At 41.6% G+C, this 15,803-nt stretch overlaps 1 protein-coding gene across 1 annotated transcript; it reads right to left on the bottom strand.

Moving 5' to 3' along the window:
• Positions 1-1,805: 1,805 nt before the first annotated feature.
• BIRC2 (baculoviral IAP repeat containing 2) lies at positions 1,806-12,080 on the bottom strand. The gene is made up of 9 exons (XM_071555154.1): positions 11,893-12,080; positions 8,426-10,494; positions 8,216-8,315; positions 6,948-7,026; positions 5,948-5,996; positions 5,187-5,429; positions 3,761-4,015; positions 3,559-3,597; positions 1,806-2,716 (listed from the first exon to the last, which is right to left on the bottom strand). Exons 2-9 carry the CDS (start codon positions 9,297-9,299, stop codon positions 2,523-2,525), a joined length of 1,833 nt encoding a protein of 610 aa, XP_071411255.1. The 5' UTR covers positions 9,300-10,494; positions 11,893-12,080; the 3' UTR covers positions 1,806-2,522.
• Positions 12,081-15,803: the final 3,723 nt, after the last annotated feature.

Genomic DNA, 15,803 nt, shown 5'->3' on the forward strand with positions numbered 1-15,803 from the left:
AAAAGTAAATGTGAAGGACAGTGCTGGGACACTGCTTACTGTGCAAATACTTTCCTGCTATGTTCCAGCATATTTTGGTCTCTTAAAGGAGAATAAAATAATTCTCTTCACAGATTCTGCTGTGTTATTTTCAAAAAATGTATGGAGTGCTGCTGCTCCTCCTTGCAATACTCCAGACTCTGGGGCTTGAAGGGTCCCATGCCAACAGCCATTAGTGAGGAGGCTGGGCTGGAGCATCAGTAACCACTGTGATCACATTTTCAACTAAGAACAGAAATGAAGTCAAAAGAACACAAACAAAAATTGAGGAAACTGTTAAATAATTACAATAAAGTTTGATGACACTTGCTTCACAAAATACACAGCTGCTACTTGAGAAGCCTCTGTGTCTTGCAGTATCTCAAGCCAGTATCAGAAATTGCAACTGCCCCAGACTCGATCCATTGCAGATATGATAAGCAAAGTTCCAGTAAAGAAATTGCTCATTTATAGGAGCTGGAAGAATATAGTAGCCTTCTATCTCTATCTTGCAGCAAGTAACTCCAGTGATGCCAAAGTTCACATCCACTACACCCCCTAAGCCGTGCAAACACATGCTGTCAGCTCAAGACAAAATGTTGATGTCCAAGAACTTGAGCTGCTGGGTCAGCACAGCTGCAAAGGATGCTGATGGGAGGAAGGCTGTTTATCGCTATTTAACCCAGTCAAAGCTCTGGAAAATGCTTTCAAAAAGGAAGTGAACACAGAACAAAGCGTGAGCATGGTCAGCTGCTCTGCTTCTGTCACTTGATTCCCTCCACATAAAACACTAAGCAGACAGTGTTCTCCATGGTTTAACATTTTGCCAGGGTCCTGTTAGCAATGTGCTACAGACAGTGAGCTTGATTAGAGTTTTCTTGGAATAGTACTGAGGAGAGCATAACTGCTCACATGAGCAGGGCATCCACAATCATTATAGTGGGGTGGAGCAGAAAGCCATACTCTAGATTAGCATTCCTGCCAAAACTAGGTCAAAGAGTTTTCCTACTAGTTTCTCGATCAGGTTCTTCCACTTCTCAGAAGGCAATTCAGATGCCTAGATGCAGACAGCCAGTGCTGTTCGAAGTTGCCCAGGACACTCAAAACACTCACTGGCCAGGGCTGACAGGTACATTGCAGGTCCCAAGATGCCCTCGGGCATCACAAATGAAAATTGAACACCTAAATCAGAGGGCTTTTCAAAGCCCTGTATATCCTCTTGTATATATATATCCTCTTAACTATATGTAGTTAACTGCCATACCTGAAAACTCAAACCCCCTACAGTTCCAAAAAAAAAATGCATTGCTTGAGAAGTCTGCCTGCTACTGTATTTTTCCTTACCCTCTTCCCTGTTCAGAAACAAGGCTTACCTGCTACCAATTCCACATTCTTCAGGTAAGCCTGACCTCTCCAGCTCCCCCTGAGAATTCATCTTAATGACGTGTATATACACACAGACACACGCACACACATATACTTAAGAAAGTATACTTGGTTCTAGTATTACTAATTTCTGGGCTGGAATATCAAATTTCAATACTGCACAATCACTACAAAGTTCCAAACACAGAAAAGCAGCTTTTACATTTAATCCTTCGCACAAAGACTGCAGAGCTACTCTCTGCCTCATCTTTAAGGTTATGAGGACCAGGATTTCTATGCTTTGAAAAATCAAGACAGAAGGAAGTACCAGATGCTGCTGGGGCTTTGGGGGCGTTTCTATTTGTTTTTAAATAAGGAGGGAGTCACCAAGCAGCACAGAAGCTCACTTTCCTGTTCAAAAATGAAAGAAAGACAAATGGAATTTTATTGTACTTTTTGCAGGCAAACAACCCCAAAATTTTGTCAGGAAAAGACAGCATTCTACCTGCTGCAGTCTTCAGAGAAAAGACAGCAATGGGAACAGAGTAAACAAGTACTCATTTGAGAAGTAGAAATATTTTAATTGTCTTCATAGAAACTATTAGTAATACACTAAGTATCAACTATTACTATTAGTAATACACAAGTATCAAGACATGAAAAAACTTTTAAAATTCCTGCTGTTCCTGCAACAGTTAGCCTCTTTTTTCCTCAAGTCCAAAAGAAAGCCAAAACAGAAGTAGCTAAAGTTAATTAATATTAATTATTAATAAGAGCAATCTTAATGTATTTCCTCACATCCACGTGGAGGAAACTCATGAGAAGAGTTATGCTGAGCTCCATTTTAGGAACTCAACCAAAAAGTTTATTTAATCAAAGTGACACTAATGAAACTACTTTCCCTGCTCACAAAGGAACACCACAAAAACCTCACCCTAATATTGAATTGGTTTTATGAACTGAAGGAGTATTTGGCACCAAAGGCCTGGTATACTCATAACGACAATACACTTCACTATCACACAACTGTATTAGGTAGTTGATTAATTACCTTCTGTACCACAATTTTCCATTCTTAAGACACTGCTGGCTTAAGCTTCAGTACTTGGAGAACAAAGACGTTTTGCAAGTTTCCCTCTTTAGGAAAGAAACGTACGGACGGTACCCTTGATTGTCCCCCTGCAAATGGGGCATTTTCTAAGGGATGGTGCACATTCTTTGCATACCACTAAGTGCCCACATGGAATAAAAACAATAGAAACTTCTTTGTCCATGCAAACTTTACATGTTCTTTCTTCTTGCAATCTTCTTAATTGTTCTTCCATTGGCAAACCTGAAAAAAAGTTAACTTTTTGTCAGCCTGAATGTATGTATCCATAACATTTCAAAATATATTTAGAATATAGCCATGCTCCATTTCACCCTTTACTTCCCCATCTGTATTCAGTAAATACAGATGACAGTGAGAAAATAAGAACATTTTCCAGAGCTCAGAAAGTGGCATGCAAGGAACTAGTTTGTACTTTCCACTTCTGTGAGATGACAGACAGCTCAGGGGTTGAAGGCCAACCAGTGTTTACATTTTAGTAAATGCTGTACTTCCACTTCCTTGGATATCACAAACACAGAGCACAGCCTGACTGGTGGAATGAGCTATATCCAGGCCTTGTAAACCTTTCTGCAGTCTGTTAACAGATTAAACTACAGGTCTAAGAACTAGAGCAAACTCAATCACATGACTGACAAGTGTTTATCTACCCAGCTGTTGGGTCAAGCCAGATCTCAGGACACCTATAACCCATACTGGAAAAGCAGAGATGATCCCTGCTGTGGAACGCTAACCAACTATTTATTCTTCAGTCCTTACCAAATGCCTGAATTAGAACTTGTATCAGGATCAAGTCTAACATGTGCTTGAACTGTTGGGCTCCAGAAAGCTCTACATCCTATGGTGCAAAAGCATGTGTAAGGCATAGGATACAGCTTATAGCTGATAAACTTGCTTGCAAGTCTGTACATGCGCTTAACTTTTGGTTAACTTTTTCAGTCCATCTTACTAAAGCAGAATTAGAGAGAGGATAAAGCATAAAACCTATTTCCTAACCAAACTAATTTTCTTTTTTTGCTATTTGTTTCACAATACCCTTTAAGATACAAAGGTAGAATTTAAGGTACCTGAAACATCTGTGGGAACATACTTCATGTTCTTCTCCACTAAAACAAGAGAAAAAAAGTCCTTGTCATTTTACTAATCTATATTCAAACAGCAAAAGAGCATCTGTTTGTTTCTTTTTCTTCTGGTTGCTATGTGAGAGCACTGGTTAGACTTCTATAAAATTATATCCTTTAGAAACAAAATAAACCAAGACAGACATACCAAATAAATCTTTGTACAGCTCAGGGTCACAATCTCGTAGACAGTTTCTGAATATGCTGGCTGCTTCATTTCCTTTCACTAAAATTGTATCTATCAGTTCCCTTGCTTGCAATGCTGTCTGAGTCTTCTGCTTAATAACATCATGCTCAAGTTCTGTTATCACTTTAGCTGACAGTAAACTCCCGAGGATTGGAAGTATGCATGTTAAACGTTGGAATAAAGCCATTCGATTCTTGCGGATTAAGGACAAATCATCTGGAATGTAAAGCGGATTAGATGTTTATTAGGAATACACTACTCCAAGTTGCACTTCTGTTTAACAGTAACTGATACATTATTTAAACTCTACTTGAAATGTTTGCTTATTACACATCAGTAATAAAGCCCTCGGTAAGTTTAGTGGCATTCATATAACAAACAGACTTCAGAAAACCACACACAAGCAGCTTCTGAGCCAAAACCTTTTCAGCATGGGAACCTCCTGCTCCCATCTATAGGTTAAATAATCTGAGGGGATCTTGTCTAACTCCACACTAGCAAGACTGACACTCTTCAGAGAATTCAAAGAAAAAACAACTCTCCATAACACCAGCACTAACTTATGGAAAACCAGGAAGTCAACTTTAGTCAGTGGTGGGCAAAATCATATCTGTAGATAGAAGAAATCTCTTCTAAGAGGTGTCTAACACAATTACATACAAAAAACCCTCAGAAGTCAACACAGACTCTGGAGACATTTTAAGTCTACCACAAACAATGACAAAAAAATTTCCATTAGGATTTAATGCTGAATCCATCCATGCTTTTTGACAGAAATGTGACTGCGAAAGAAGCAGCCTTAATTCAATTTATAATGGAGAAGTGCCATTATGCTTCACATACTCAAAACCTGAAGGATTTATTTAGGTTGCAAAACTTATATGGCATTGAAGCAACAGAAAATGTTAACGACCAATCAAATAAACACTAAATTGCTGACATACGTGGGCTGAGTCAGACACAGCAGATCTTTGGCCACCTTACAGAATCTGACTTTATAGAAGTTTATGACCTCTTCTAGGAGGTGGGATATGGTGGCTTACTGATTCAAGCAGCTTAAAGCGCATGCATATTTGGAAAAAAAAATAGTGGAGTGCACCAAGTATTTTATTTACACCAATATAAAGGCACACAAATGGAAAAAAAGGAGGCTTCGGAAAGAAGAGGTGATTCAGAACCCTTGGCCCCTGGTATGGACCATCCTCCTAAAAGGGAATGACACAATTGCCAGACTGCTAGCTCCATACAGATATCCCGACAATGCTTTTAGAAAAGCTGATCCTAACAGCAATTAACCAAATGACTTAGTGAATAAAAACAAATATAAAAAAGTTATACTTATTACAAACCACTTCAGATTTCACTTTTATTTATGCCTTATGTGTACCTGATGCCACTTCTTCTAATTGTTTTTCTTTCTCTTCTTCAATCTTCTCATCTTCAGCAATAAGCAGATCAGACACAAGATCATTAACAGTCTTGTAGTTTTCTCCAGTGGCCAAGATTTTACTTTGCACTGTTTGCTTTATTAGCCTTCTACTGAATCCCATCTCCAAGGCAGCTTTAATAACAAGCGTGTTCATCATGACTGCATCTTCTGAACGACTCTCTCCAGGGCCAAAATGAATAACTAATCAAAAGAGGAAAACACCATGTATCATATAAAGAATAAAATACCAATACAACCCAGGAGTCACAATCAACAGTAACTACACACATGAACATCTGGCAGTAAAAAGTTTCAGTGGTCAAATGGAATTTTTAAAACTTTAAGACATCAGCTTAGCCATGGATTGAATCCAAGATAAATATGAATCCATGTCAGGCCTCTGCTAAAACCTAGGTTAATCCAGAGAAACCACTGAGAATTCCATTGTGTCTTAGCAGCTTTTTTTACACTTAGTCATTTCTAACTTCAGCATTGAAAAACATCTTGGGGGAATGAGGGAGGAGGGGAAATCAGAGTTTATAGTACAAACAACTGCTCTGTCCCAGCTCTTGACCAGTATTTTCCATTCAACTCAGTAAGCTCCAGACACATGGGATTCCTACTCATTGTCCTCAGCCAGCAGGGACTAGGATAGAATAAACTCTTCCCAGCAATCACTAAGTCTGCAAAAGTTTTAAAACATGCTTCAATATACATACTTGGGGGATCATTGTTTTCATCTGCAGGTGGATCAGAGGTTGACAAGAGCTGTGGAACACAAAAGAACTACATTAGTATCAAAACACTGCTTTTCCCTCTACATACCTTTCTAACACATTCTTTCATCACCAACCATGCTAAGCCTTTTACTCGAGTGGTGACCATTAAACATTTCACATGCAGTGACACAAGTCTGCAAATTTGTGCAACTATATAGTCAATATATGGTGGTCCCTTGGTGTAAGGGAGAGCACTCTGGACTCCGAATCCCAAGGTCGTGAGTTTGAGTCTCAGTGGGACCGTCCCCTGGCAGTTCAATGCCTCCCTGCCATCCGATCCAGTCAGATCTTGGATGCTCAGCAGGGTCAGCCCCGGTTAGTACCGGGTGCTGTGACAGTCCTGAGGACTTCACTGTCACTGTCCAAGCTCGCTCGGCCGTGGCAGATGGACCTTAGGACTTAAATGGTTGGGCCAGTTCTGCGCACGCTGTGCCTCACCTAAAAAATCCACTGCACAGGCTGGAAGGGCACACCCACGTGTGGAGAGCCCTTCCCAAATCTTCCTTTGCAAAGTCTGGCCATGCATACATAATCAATATAAAGCTGGTGCTGACCACTTCCATGAAGGGGAGTTTGGCATACTCTTGCCATAAGAATAACAGAAAAGATTCAGGCTCTCCATGACTGATTTCTGAAATAATAATTACTGATCTGCATTATCCAAAGACACACAGTCAGAATTTCCCTCTCCTAACATAAAGCAGCTCACTGCCTCATAGGATTTTCCACAAGTAACCTGTAGAAGTTAAAACTGTACTAGTCCAAAACCAGCCATAGTTAGACAATGGTTTCTTGTATGTGCTAATGAAGAGCACTAATCATGTTGGAAACTTAGGAGAAATACATGCAGAAATGAGGCAGAACGACAGACCAAACTCACAAAAAGGACATAGCACTCTTCAACAAGGGAAAAGCAAAGTTACAGGACAGTAAAGTTTACCTGTTCAAGGAGATGGGGGAATCTGGCCTGAATTTGACTTACGAACTCTCTTCCTTTTACACGAAGCAGATACTCACACCTGTAAAATTGACAGAAGAATACAAATTATACTTTCTACTTTCCAAAGGAAAAAAAATTACAGAAGATTGAAGGAATTTAAACCCAGTGTATCTTAAATACTGATGTTCCTCTTCCTTCAAAAGAGAAAAAGAGTACTCTTAATTGGAAGCTTGATGCAGCCGAGTGTGTGGTGACACTTTAATAAAACTCTTCAATGATGTGCAGCCATCAGCAGGTCAGCAGCTTTACATTTTGCTACCACTTGTAATCAAAATGGCATGTCATGAGAAATTATATGTCAGCATCACTACAAAGTGCAGTGATAAACTGTCTCTATCTTGCATCTCACCATTCTTATCTCCTACTTAAATGATTCAAAATAACAAAATTTAACATCACTATCAAAGCCAAATCTGCTTCATTAATGCTGAGTTTTATCTCTTAAATACATTTACCAACAGACTTAACACAGTAAGGAACAAAGGTGTCATTTAACTGTCCATATATCATGCAGTCCAACAGGAACAGGTAAATTGCCCACGAAAGCCTAGTTGGAGATATCTAATGAGAAGAACTATTACTAGCCTTCCTGAAATTAAGCACAGCTATTTCTGTCATTAATGTAGGTAGCAATTTCCACAGGCACAAATAGTAATTACATATGTAATTGCTATTTAATTATGGGTGACATTAAAAATTTATTTCTGTAATTTTTCCAATAGAGACATATGAAACAGCCATTGAAACCTTCCTCACAAGGCTTTCCACATGTAGGAAACTGAACTGCACAAGTAGAAAAACTAGTACAAGAGCATTCAGCACAGACACAGAACTAGAACAAATGAGTTAAATATTCCTTCTACTTCATTTCTCAGCAGCTTGTGCTCTCCTCAGTCTGCTTTCTGACTGCTTCTCTTAGAGAAGTATGTTCATTAATAATGCACCCTCACCTGCTATTATTGATGTGGGGATGCTTTCAATTATGAAGTGAAAAGCATTATATACAATGCTTAATGAAGAAATGTTTTAATTAAGCCCACTTTAACACTCCAGAGCTTTTAAATACACGTGAAATACATCCAAAAGAAAAAATAATTTTGTACATCATATGGTGAAGTTAAACAAAACCATGAAGTGCAGTACATTCCTGCAAAAATTAGAGGCATTTAAGAATGTGAACAAATTATGATAAAGATTTTGCAAGTTACCTTGGAAACCACTTTGCATGTTCAATCCATGGATCATCTCCAGATTCCCAGCACCTTAACCCACCATCACAGCAAAAACACTTCACATCATCATTGCGACCTTTAAAAAAAGAGCAAGGCAAAATACATAGCAAATATTCACACAATTTACTTTAAAGTAAATGCTGACAGAACAGCATGAATAAAACTAGAGAAGTCTGTTTTTCTTACCTACGTAGTAAAAGCCAGCATCTGCAAGCTGTTCAGGCTGAACTGGAATTCTGGTTGGCCAATTGATGAATGTTTTAACACGTGCCTCATGGGTTTGCATGCTCACATTTGAAACATTGTAACTTGGCTGGTCTCGGGTGAGGTTTTCCACAAAAGAACAGTTAGGATAGTGTCTCCGGTGCTCTGACACAGCATTATCTTGTGGTTCCCAGTTACACAGGTGACCACCGCATGTAAAACAAGCAACTCTGTCTGCTGTCCCCAAGTAATAAAGTCCAGCCTTTGCCAGATCAGTGGGTGAGAGAAACGTCAGTGGCCATGAGTGAAAGGTGCGTAGCCTGGCCTCTTCTGTACTCATAGAAGGATTGTAGAGCTTACATCCCAAGAACGAAAGGTCTTCAACTGCCCTAGTAGTTACTGGGTCTTGAGGAAAACTGGAAAAAGAGCCACTGAAATATCCAACTTGTTCTACTCTTGGAGAAAGCGATATGGAACGTAGGGATGATGAGAGACTGTTTGCAACCGAGGGCAAAAAGGCAGAATGAGATGACAGTCCAAAGTTGTCAACTGAAAGCATGCTTTGAACAAAACTGCAGCTAGGATATAGCTGTTTATGTTTTTCCATAGCATTATCTCCTGGCTGCCAGTTATCCAGAGTTAGGCCACAGCTGAAGCACATAACTTTATCCTGCACACCAGTGTAATAAAACCCAGCCCGGGCAAGACTCCGTTCTGATATCGGCGCATTAACGGGGAAAGTAGAAAACGTCGACATTCTGTAGAGTTCGCAGGACAGGTCATACTTCAGTTCACCACACGCAGCATTCTGCCTCATGATGCTAGCCAAGAAAGGGCTATCGTCCACGATATTCATAATGGACTGTTTTTGGAAAAATGGGACAAGTCTTCCTCTGGGAGGTAGTTGTGTGCATTAAAGGCAATTTGGAATAACCCCACCTGTACAACAGCAATAAATCCTTTAATAGGTAACTTCGAATGCACATGAGTAGAATTAGTCCCATGATTAACAGCCTGTAAACATTTGCAAAGATCTTCTGTCTTAGTTTACACAACTGCTTTCAATGCAAAAGCTGCCCCATCCCATTTTAACAATTGAAGAAAGCATGTTGAAAAGCAATTTCCTTTGAATCATATAAGCATCACATGCCTTCCTTTATATCTGGGAGAGCAGTACCAATTTGACAGGCTAGTGAAGGTGGTATCAAAACAGGGAAACCTCAAATGGGTTTACTAATCCTTTGTTAATAAAGAAACTAAAATGTAGGGCAAGTAAAACAACATTGTTCTATCCAGAACATATGCTAAGTGATTTAAAAACTGTATTTCACCTTAGACAGCTGATAAATACGTAGCTTATACACATGTATAGATTTTAGTTTATAAAACTTCATTGGAAAGCTGAAAAGAAGAGTTTCTCAAGTTCAAAGGGCATACAAAATATAGAGACCCTGAACTGACATTACTGAACTGATCTGGCATACTTGCTACTACTGGACTTCCATAAAAAACCTCTCAACTTCTGCATATTGTTGCAACAAGTTGTTAAGACTGAAGAAGTTAGTCTATACATGATTTCACATGTATCGAATATTCAGCTAATAGAGAAACAAATCCTATACACTGTCTCTGACAAGGATGAACTCTGTTTGTTAATAAATCTGGGATAGCTCCAGCTTTTCTGTCTACAACACTGTCAGCACTGAACAGAGCATTTCAGTTTTAACCTGGTGCCTTAGTTACAACTAGAGAGTTATCAAATTTAATGTAAATTAATTGCCTTGTGTTGGGACATTCTGATGCTTTATATTGTTGAATTAAGTTTTTTCTGCATGCCATGTTTATGGTATACAGAAGAAAACAGAACCCTCAGATTTAAAAAAAAAAATTACACCTTTGTTTCTTGATTTATGCACAGAACTACCTCCCAGAGTACAGACTGAAGTCCCTTTTAAGGTGCCTACACCTCCATATTGATCCTGACTGTTCTCAAGAAGAAACTGTAAGTATCTGTAGTTTCAATCATTTAATTCTTTTGGGCAGAACAAAATCTGTAAGGAAAAAAAGAGGAGTGTTTCAAAATATACAAAATGAGGTGCACGCAATGTCTATGCAAACAGAAATTACACAAATTGAAACAACATAAGCATTTTTATAACCACAGAATCATAGAATGTTATGGGTTGGAATGCGCCTTAAAGATTACCTAGTCCCAATCCCCCTGCCATACAAAAGGACACCTCCCAGGTCACTCAGAGCCACATCCAACCTGGCCTTGGACACTGCCAGGGCTGGGGTGTCCACAACCTCCCTGAGCAAGCTGTTACAGTGTCTCACCACCGTCACAGTAAATAATTTCTTCCCAATATCTAACCTAAATTTCCTCTCCTTCCATTTGTACCCATTACTCCTTGTCCTGTCACTACAGCTCCTGACAAAGGGTCTCTCTCTGGCTTCCTTGCAGGCTGCTCCCCTAAGATCCTGGAAGGTTACTATGAGGTCTCCACACAACCTTCTCTTCTCCAGGCTGAACAGCCCCAACTTTCTCAGCCTGTGTAATGTTAGCTAGAAAGTTTCAGGGAGTCAACTTTACACACTGATATAGAGTGGATTTTACAAAACTTCCCTACTACTGACGCATATGCAAAACTGTGTAATCCACGAGCAGAACTTTTCTGACAGACATATTAATCAGGCTACTTGATCGCAACTTGCATAATTAAAGGTAAGACCCTGTACTAAAGTTGCACCATTTAAATTGCATTAAGCGTGCAGCTTCTCAAACAGTGAAGATCCAGTTTTGCGACACTGACTTAAAGAGCACTAGACTTTTTTATTTAGCTAAATCCAATTATATTTGAAGCGCAGGACATCAGCAAAACTGAACGTCACCAAAAATACAGGTAAGGGCAAACACAAAGTTCAGAAGTTTGTAAATACATATATATATATGAAAAAAAACCAACAAAAATGCGTATTTACAAACTTCTGAACGTCACCAAAAATACAGGTAAGGGCAAACACAAAGCTCAGAAGTTTGTAAATACATATATATATATATATATATATATATATATATATAATATATGAAAAAAAACCAACAAAAATATGTATTTAAGGTTCTGGTTTGGAGTATCAGTTCCTAAAAAGCTCTTCCAGTCACCGTGACACAGCACTACCCGAACAGCCCCTGCGCTCAGGTCGCAGCTCTGTGGCACCCGAGCGGGCCCGACGGGTCTGTCGCGACCAACCTGTCGCGACAGCCGCACGTCCTGCCGCGCCCCCGCAGGCCCTCCCCGGCCCGGCCTCGCCCCGAGAGGCCCCGGCGGGGCTGCCCCGCTCCCCTCCAGCGCCGGGGCCCGGCCCGGCACAGGCTGCTCTGCGGCACCGCCTCCCCGGCAGGGCCCGGCCCGGCCCGGTCCCCCTCCCTGTGCCCCCGCAGTACTCACGGCCTCCGTGCAGGCCCCCAGCGCGTCCCGCAGCGCCCCAGCCTATATGCCTGTCAGGGAGCGGGGGTAGAGCAGCCCCCGCCGGCACCGCCCGCCCGGGAAACTCCGACTGCGACAGCGTACCGGGAATCCCCGGCGGCCGCCGGGCGCAGGCGCCGCGGGACGGGACGGGCGGGGCCCTGCCCTGCCCTGCCCTTCCCCTTCCCTTTTTCTTTCCTTCCCCAAGCGAGCGCCGTCGTGCGGCCGCAGTCGCTCGCAGTGCTGTGCTGTGCGGGCGGGGACTGTGCCGAGGGGAAGGGAGGCCCCAGCCTCTGACGGCAGCGGGACATCGGGTACTTTCCTGCCGGCCGGCGGGGAAACCCGCCCGCGGAACGCGCTGTCCCGGGCGGGGATTTCCAACTCCGCGGGCGGCAGGGGGGGAGCGCCCGGAGGGGCCGAGCGTCTGGCGGCGGCACAGCCCGCCGGGGCCCCTTCCAGCCCGCCGGGGCTCGGTGCAGGCCGGAGCAGGCGAGGCCGGCGGGTCCCGGTGCCCGCCCCGCTTCCCTTGGCACGGCCCTGGCCCGAGGAACAGGCCAGGCCCAACCCCGAGGGTCCCGCATCTGTCCCTGGGCACTCGGCCGTGTTTCCTAATACAGGCTGTGCGAGGGGGGAAACGTGAGCGGTCATTGCAGGTCACGGAGGAAGAACAAGAGAGGCAAAATAAGACTATAAATTTCCACCGCCGGCCTAAGACATTAAGTGTTTCTGCATTCAAAAATCTGAAGAACTTCCACAGCAACGCTGGCCAAAAGTTCAAAATCTTCCAGCACGGCATTTCCTAGGAAGAAACAGCAGATAAAATATTTTTAAAAGCCCCACTTTGCGATGACAGAGTAATAGCAGGGTGTTCACATAACTGAGAACTGAGGAGTAAAAATAAAGGAAGTGTGACAGAGCATTATGACACTATAGGGTAACTTTGTGTAACAGAGTTCCAGTAAGATGAGTTTGCAAGAGACTCATTTGTACATTTTCTAAAACTGTTTCAGATTTCCTGTCATATGTGATGACATTTCCCATATAAAACAATACTATCTGTCAAATGTGAACCACCTAGCTGTGGTGACAGCTAGTAGAGTACAGCTTCTACTGTTACACCACTTAACTTCACATAATGATAGACAGAGAAACCTTTGCTTTTCAGCAGTTGCACAAAAAAACCCCAAAAAGGTTAAAGGGTTTAAAATGGTTGTCATATCACTGCTATATGGTTTTTAAGGAGGCTGCTTACCCGGAAACCAAGGTTCAAAATACTGTATCTGAGGAGTGGTGGGGTGTGGTGTTTAGTTTTATCTGATATAGGGAACTGTTTAATGTCAGATAAGGAACTGAGCTCCGTATTTGTACATGCATGTTGTTTTAATTACAACTGCTCAGAGATCTACTTCTACAGGTTACCTCCAGTTTGGGGACTTCAAGCAGAACTCCCCAAATGAAGTTACATTGAACGTATTGTAACAGTTTCTTGACTTTTTACTGTACATTCTCCCAAAGCTAGCTAATCCAGCATTCCTACTTAACTCTTCTGCATCCCTCCCTCCTTCCCTCCCTTATGTCACTCCACTGCCAGCCACTATCTGCCCTTGTGCCTCTGTACCCTTCAGCCTCCTCCTAATCTGGCAATAGAAACTGCTATTTCCTCCCCTCCCAGGCCTCAAGGCAAGAGGTTTCATGTTCACCCTTTCTGCTAGGCAGCCTCATGTCACAGTGAGGAGGAGGGGAGGGGAGGAACTACAAAGCAGGCTAAAATGCTTGTGAAAGCAGAAAAAGAGGTATAGCTGCATTGAGCTGTCAGGCTCTTTGCCCTTGCTTTGCTTCAGTATAGTAGCAGCTCCTACACTTCTCCATTCCCAGCAATTCCTTTGCTTTTCAGAGAAGGAGATAAGAGGGAATTTCCCTCACTTAGCTGCAATGATTTTTATTCATGTCCTCTGGGGAAAGGACTATGCATAGTCCTTTCCCCAAAGGACATGAATGAGAATGTAACTAAAGGTTTTTCCTTAGGACTGAAATTCCTGAGGAACAGTGCATTATCATCAGTATTCCGTGTCTGGCTTCAGCCTGGGACCAGAATAATTCTCCAGAAGCAGAGCAAGGGGACAGCACTGATGCTTAAGCCCTCCCCAAGCTAAAGGGAGGTTTTGGCTTTGGTTCTCTGTGATGTTCTCAGGCGCATCACAAGGACTATTCCTTATTGCAGTCCTTTCACCAGCTGCAGCAAGCTTCCTGTTCACAGTATTGACCTAAAAACCAATAGGATTGACAAATTGAAACAAGGCCCTCTACTTTCCAGACTTTTAGCTCTGGAGAGGGGGGAAGAAGGCAGCCTTCAGAAAAAGCTGTCCTCAACCAAAGGAAACTGCTTTCAAAAGGAGTCCCATCTAATCACATAGGTCAAAGTGCCAATAAAAGTGTGGATGCCACATTACCAGTGTTTATGAAAATAAAACTAATGGCAGTGTTGGCTGAAACAGCGAAAGTGATAGAGCAAATTTCTGGAGGCAGAACGCATGACCTGCAATGTGAGTGCATTATCAATGCCACATCCATCAAGTAGCACAGACAGCCCCTGAAGTACCTGATGTAACTGTGTAACTGTGAATCCAGAATTCTTTTCAGAGAGACCTGACAAATATCAGTCTCTCCCAGCTGTCACCCTTCTTTGGTGCCTTTTCCCATTTAGGATCTTCCACAGCATTAAAATATCTGTTTTTAATGGTGCCTCAGTACACACTACTAAACATCTATTGAGAGGAGAGATGGAGAAAACACACTGTTATTTGCCTCTCCATTTCTTCTGTTCTTCTGTACCTTAAATAACAGGAACAATACTATTACCTAGTTTCTCATCACAGTAAGTGAATGTCAGAATATCTTCCTAGGATTTCAGCCTTACCAATTACACATACACATCTTTAACAACTTGGCATTCACAATTGTTAACCACAATTTTTATCTTAGATGTTTTCTGGAGATACAACTGGCTCAGTAGCAATTTAATATTGTCAGTGCTAACATATTCTGCAGTTTCAGTAATACTGCTCTGGTCTTTAAATCTAGCTAAGAACATAAACTGTAGGGACAAACATTCAATTGGGTGAAAAAAAAGGTACTCCATAAAACATTAAATGTATTACTTCAACTGTATCTATAGCCTGCCTGGCTTCTGATATATAGCAATAACAGAAACGATCTTAATTCCAAGCTGCTTTGAGGAATTGGAAATGTGGTATTTCTCCAAGGCCTCACAAGGCTTCATTGGAAAGTCATGCAACTCAGCTAGTGAACCAAGAGATAGAGGGAGATTCCTGTACCCACTCTCCCACAAATCTAAATGCACCTATAAAATCTGCATTAAAAATTAAAATCACTTATCACTGGCTAATGGCCACATTTTCAGCTTCCCAAAGGTATCAAATACCTTCATGGTACATGATCCACTTATTTTGAATTACGGAGTGTTAGTTTCATTGCAAGCACCAACCCCCATTTCAGCAGTAAGCAGGTAAGTTTTGTCTGTTAAAGTGATATAAGATGGTGATTACCATTCCACAAAAAATAGTGAACAAATTTTCTTTGGAAGATGTGGCTCATCAACTCCTTGAGGACACAAGAGGAAGATAATTATGAGATAAATAGGAAAAAAACCCAAATATTAAGAAAAACTTAGGAAAAGCCAACTTGAGGCAGAAAGTGCTAACTGTAGATAAGGTTGCACTATCTGTCAAATTTACAAATAGAGGCAAATCCCAAGAACAGTGTAGTTCTGATATCCTGTAAACCTGAGATCAGATAAACTGTGTTTCCTTAATCTAGGTGGGTGCAAACTGCCCACTTTGTTTTGACTAATCACAGCAACAGAGCACCTACAT

This window comes from Pithys albifrons, chromosome 1 (genome assembly GCF_047495875.1).
Source record: "Pithys albifrons albifrons isolate INPA30051 chromosome 1, PitAlb_v1, whole genome shotgun sequence".
In the NCBI taxonomy this organism is placed as follows: domain Eukaryota; kingdom Metazoa; phylum Chordata; class Aves; order Passeriformes; family Thamnophilidae; genus Pithys; species Pithys albifrons.

Excerpts from the sequence above, each read along its gene's own strand:
- BIRC2 (XM_071555154.1), bottom strand. The coding sequence starts at position 9,299 with ATGAATATCGTGGACGATAGCCCTTTCTTGGCTAGCATCATGAGGCAG. Across the intron at positions 5,997-6,947 it reads TCCCCCATCTCCTTGAACAG|CTCTTGTCAACCTCTGATCC; the intron begins GTAAACTTTACT and ends TGTGTTCCACAG. Across the intron at positions 3,598-3,760 it reads GCTGTACAAAGATTTATTTG|TGGAGAAGAACATGAAGTAT; the intron begins GTATGTCTGTCT and ends CTCTTGTTTTAG.